The sequence below is a fragment of the Azolla caroliniana genome, unplaced genomic scaffold (assembly GCF_043228905.1).
Source record: "Azolla caroliniana isolate FFs.n. ecotype wild unplaced genomic scaffold, voAzoCaro1.0.p SCAF_12, whole genome shotgun sequence".
NCBI classification, from domain to species: domain Eukaryota; kingdom Viridiplantae; phylum Streptophyta; class Polypodiopsida; order Salviniales; family Salviniaceae; genus Azolla; species Azolla caroliniana.
In genome coordinates this window covers 1,213,217-1,218,151 of record NW_028230447.1, presented here as the reverse complement: position 1 = coordinate 1,218,151, position 4,935 = coordinate 1,213,217, and the positions used below count along the sequence as shown (strand labels likewise).

The window sequence follows — 4,935 nt, the reverse complement described above, 5'->3', positions numbered from 1 at the left end:
CAAATAGGAACCATACTCCAGAATGTGAGATAACTAGGATGCCACATGGAGTTCCAAAAGAATATGCAAACATACACATAAAGAGACATTGACTCGAGAGAGTGTGAGAAATAAAGAAGAACGAAAGAGATATTAATGTCTTCTAAGGCCAAAATTGGCCCATGAGACAATTGGTGTACAACAAAATGGGGTATTTATCCAATCATCAGAACTAAATAAAATAAAATAAAAATAGGACTTAAAGCTAAAAGAGTTCTAGTATTGTACAAAACGTGGTATGGTGTAACACATTCGATGAAGGGAATGACTTTGCACTAAGACTAATTTCATTTCCACCCAAGCCACTCGAAAAGAAGTGGGAGGTCAAAGGGTTTCGGTGTGGGGACGAGAGGGTGTGAGAGACTAGACGAGAGAAGTTGCAAACATGAGAGAGAAGTTGAGGCAATGGCAACTTAGAGAACAATCGCGAACAAACACACAAATCACGGACATCATAAGCACAGACATGCAAAATTCCCGATTTGGACACGTAGACATGGCATCTCGCAAAACAAAACAGATCCGAACACATGTGCATGCGCATAGACATGCACAAACATTGGCTCATCATAGACGCCGCCGACTATCATCGACAACATAGACACGGGCACAGGCACGCAAAAAACATTGACACGGAAAACAGATCCGAACACACGCGCATGCACATAGACACGCACAGTCATTGGCTCATCACAGACCCCGACTATCATCGACATCACAGGCACGGGCACGCAAAAACATTGACGCGGGCACGAACACAAAGACACCGACAAGCAGCAGGAGCAGCACGTAGACACCAAGGGAGTTGCCAGAAAGCCATGGCATTCACTAGAATAGCTCCACGCACACGCACGCACGCACACAAATAAACACATGCACAAACACCATGGAGAATTGCCAGAAAGACAGTTTTGCCAGAAAGCCATGGCATTCACTAGAATAGCTCCACACACACACACACACACACACACACACACACACACACACAAATAAACACATGCACAAACACCATGGAGAATTATAGAGAGAGAGAGAGAGAGAGAGAGAGAGAGAGAGAGAGAGAGAGAGAGGAAGCTATGGGTGTGTGTGTGTGTGTGTGTGTGTTGAGCCCATAGAGAGAGAGAGAGAGAGAGAGAGAAAGCTATGGTGAGGGATGATCAAAGATAACACATAATAATAATAATAATAATAATTAATAATAATAATAAAAGGTGGAGAGTAAAAGAAAAAGGAAGGAAGGCCTTCTTCTTCTTCTTCTTCTTTCATCTTCTCTTTCTCTTTCTGCAGCTTCTTCCTGAAGCTCGCCGCCATGGCTTCTTCCTCTGCTGATGCTTCCCTGCATTCCCCTCCCATCGCTTCAGGACTCCTTTCCCTGCATCTCCCTTCTTCTTCTTCTTCCTTACGGTACGCCACCAGGCGCAGCTCCGTTAAGCCTCTCCTTCAGCAGAGACGATTCCCTTCCCTCTCGCCCCCTGCTTCTCACAGCATCTCTCCCGTCTTCTGCAGGTTCCCCCACGTCTCGATGCGATTCCCTCAGATAAGCTCCGACCCGCCCCAATTCGGCTCAGGAAACACCTCCGTGGAGCGGACTGGAGGCCGTTTCGTGGTAAATGCCTCGTCTTCTTCCAGCGCCAGACCTGCATCGCAACCACGTTTTATCCAGCACAAGCAAGAAGCGTTCTGGTTCTACCGTTTCCTGTCTATTGTATACGATCACGTCATCAATCCTGGTCACTGGACTGTGGACATGCGTGAGGATGCATTAGAACCTGCGGACCTAAATGATCCAAATCTCACTGTTGTTGATGTTGGAGGAGGAACTGGTTTCTGTACTCAAGGGATTGTAAAGACTGTGCATGCCAAAAATGTTACAATCCTTGATCAGTCTCCTCATCAGCTAGCTAAAGCCAGGGAGAAAGAAGATCTTAAGGAGTGCTCCATTGTTGAAGGTGATGCTGAAGATCTTCCTTTTCCGACTGATTCTGTGGATCGATACGTTTCTGCTGGAAGGTAAGTCCTCTAGAATACTATTATTGAACATCGTTTTGGAGTAAGTATAATTGTTGGTGATTTGCTGAATATACAGATATTTATGATTTTTTGGATATCTTTCATGAGACATCAGTTTATAGAGTAGAATCTGTATGCATTGCATACTTAATGCGTGAATTAAATGCTTTCATGAGACATCTTCACAAATGCTAGGATCATTTTGTGCTGTATGATCGGTTTCCCTCAATTAGTGTTTGGATGATTGATGTTTTATAGGTCACCGTTGCACAAGTCTCCTATATTTGATTATTGTATAGTAGAATCTGTACGCATTGAGTACTATATAGGTATTTTCTGTTTCCTTGAATGCTTTGATCTGTGTGTCGACGTTTGATGTTTTCGAGAACACTATTGCATAGGTTGATCCCATATAGTGCGGTATGATATTTATACTTGATGATTATTTTGATATTTGATGTTTCCTAGAACACCAATGCAACTGGTGATATCGCAAACTTCAGTATAATCTGTATGCATTGATAATTATATAGATCTAGCATAATTTTGTACCCTAAAACCTCTATGCATTAGCAACCAGATAGGTGTTGTTAGTTAATGAACCAAACTACAATGAATGCACTGGAAATATCACTATTATCCATTTTTTCGGGTTTTGTATTCTCTGATCAATTAAGTTTCCTTTTCATACATAAAATAGCAAAATGCCACTTACTTATAGGAATTTATTTGTTAATTGACCAATTTCTTTCTCATACATGAATTAATTCGTAATGTCAGGAAACACCATAAATCTATATGATTTAAGTAGACAATCTCTTTATTTATCTGTTGGATTTTTCTTTCTTTATAAATATTTCCAATTGTCTAAATCCATGCTGCGAGAAATAAAGTGAAGTGAGATTTTCTCATAGGCTATGAGAGGAGATTTGTCTCATGGAATAGTTGTAAAGAAATGTGCTGACTATTTTTGTAAGAAGCATTCCAACCCTGAATGTTCTATTCACTGTAATTCGGATATATTTTGGCCTAGTTCATATTGTAATTATCTCCTTTGAACGTTTCCAGCATGTTGTTTGTATTGCAGCATTGAGTATTGGCCCGACCCTCAAAGAGGCATTACCGAGGCATATAGAGTGCTAAAGAAAGGAGGAAAGGCATGTCTCATAGGTCCAGTTCATCCTACATTTTGGCTATCTAGGTTCTTTGCAGATGTGTGGATGCTCTTTCCAACTGAAGAGGAATACATTGAATGGTTCACTAAAGCTGGTTTTTCCGATGTTAAAATAAAACGAATCGGCCCCTCATGGTATAGAGGCGTTCGAAGACATGGTCTGATCATGGGATGCTCCGTTACTGGTGTGAAACCAGAGTCTGGGGAAAGCCCACTACGGGTAAGTCTCCTTCTTCTTCTCGCATATGCCATTTGATTGTACCCATCATCATGATAGGATTTTCTTATTATATGAATGTACATGCTAGTATCTATCATCTTAATAAGATTCCATGCAAGTGTCAACAGGTTATTATATGATGTTTTAATTTGCAAGCACACATTAAAAAGCTAATATAGTGTGCTTATATTTCATGCATGTATCTTATGTGTTTGGAAAGCTAAGAACATAGAACTATATCAAGATGGGAACCTAATCACAACCATTTGTTTTTCTACACAGCTTGGACCAAAGGCAGAAGATGTGAGGGCAAAAGTGAACCCTTTTGTGTTCCTTTACAGATTTTTGTTGGGTGTGATTGCCTCTGCATATTATGTTCTTGTTCCCATCTACATGTGGCTCAAAGATCAAATTGTACCAAAGGGCCAACCTCTCTGAAAGGGTTCATATTTGAGGAGTCCTTTTGAGAAGAAGCGCCAATCTCTTGTCTATCACGAGGGCGAGATCCTTGCTAGAAAATTCAAAAGTTTTACGAGTAAAATTCCATTCTGTAAATCTGCAAATTTGCTTAACTTTTTGCACACAAGCTTTTTTATGTGTAGTGAAGTAATAAAGATTGGCAATGTATCCAAATATATGGATGAGCTATGTATAGTCCGTCCCCCATTGACTGGTCTTGAATTGTATTACACAAAGGGATATGTACATTAATTGATGAGAGAAAACAATGCATGTTGGGCTCCGAGAACGTGAAGCAGAAAACAATGAGGCAGCAATGGAGAAAGAGAAGATATGTTTTATTTAGTCTTTGTTTTTGCCAATGTCTTTGGGAAGAGACGAGCTCGGATTTTATTTTGCTTGGGAGTGGGTACATCCACAATGCACAAATAACATGTTTAAAAGTACAAGACCTAAAGAAAAAGAAAAAGGCGAAAAAAAGTAACGGAAAAAAGGCGAGCAGAAATTTGCAGACAATGCGAACTTTGAGAAGGATAACATGGACCTAACAGTGGTAAACATGCATGTGTTTGAAATGTACAGCTTTAAAAAAAGAACCCACGATCATCATAAAGTGAGGGGTTAGTAAGAAAAAATTCCAGGCTTTAAAAAAGGAACCAAGTAATGGGATGTCGCTCCTTGCATTCATAGGGCCTTGTTCCCTTCTAGGTAAAATCCACATTCATATGGGATCGTTCCCTACTAGGTAAAAGCCATACTACTATAGAACATGGATGCAAGAGAAAAGAATGTCAGCACAACTAATGCAAATATTGTTGATATTCACACTAGATCTAGATCTACAAAGGAAATGACCATGCTTCTTATTTGTACTTATCTACAAGACTTTTAAACACAACAGAAGTTATGAATGTTAACAAAGACTTTGCTCTCTCTCTCTCTCTCTTTCTTTTTTTTTGGTGAAAACACAATTATATTAATAAATGTGTGTAAAAAACACTACTTACAATGGGTGTGACCATGAAGTATGATC

At 39.9% G+C, this 4,935-nt stretch overlaps 1 protein-coding gene across 1 annotated transcript; it reads left to right on the top strand.

Annotated features, from left to right (window-relative positions):
* The first annotated feature begins 1,303 nt into the window (after window positions 1-1,303).
* Window positions 1,304-4,185, top strand: APG1 (S-adenosyl-L-methionine-dependent methyltransferases superfamily protein). Its single transcript, XM_087328559.1, has 3 exons — window positions 1,304-2,049; window positions 3,137-3,443; window positions 3,726-4,185. Exons 1-3 carry the CDS (start codon window positions 1,349-1,351, stop codon window positions 3,879-3,881), a joined length of 1,164 nt encoding a protein of 387 aa, XP_087184685.1. The 5' UTR covers window positions 1,304-1,348; the 3' UTR covers window positions 3,882-4,185.
* The last annotated feature ends 750 nt before the right edge of the window (window positions 4,186-4,935 follow it).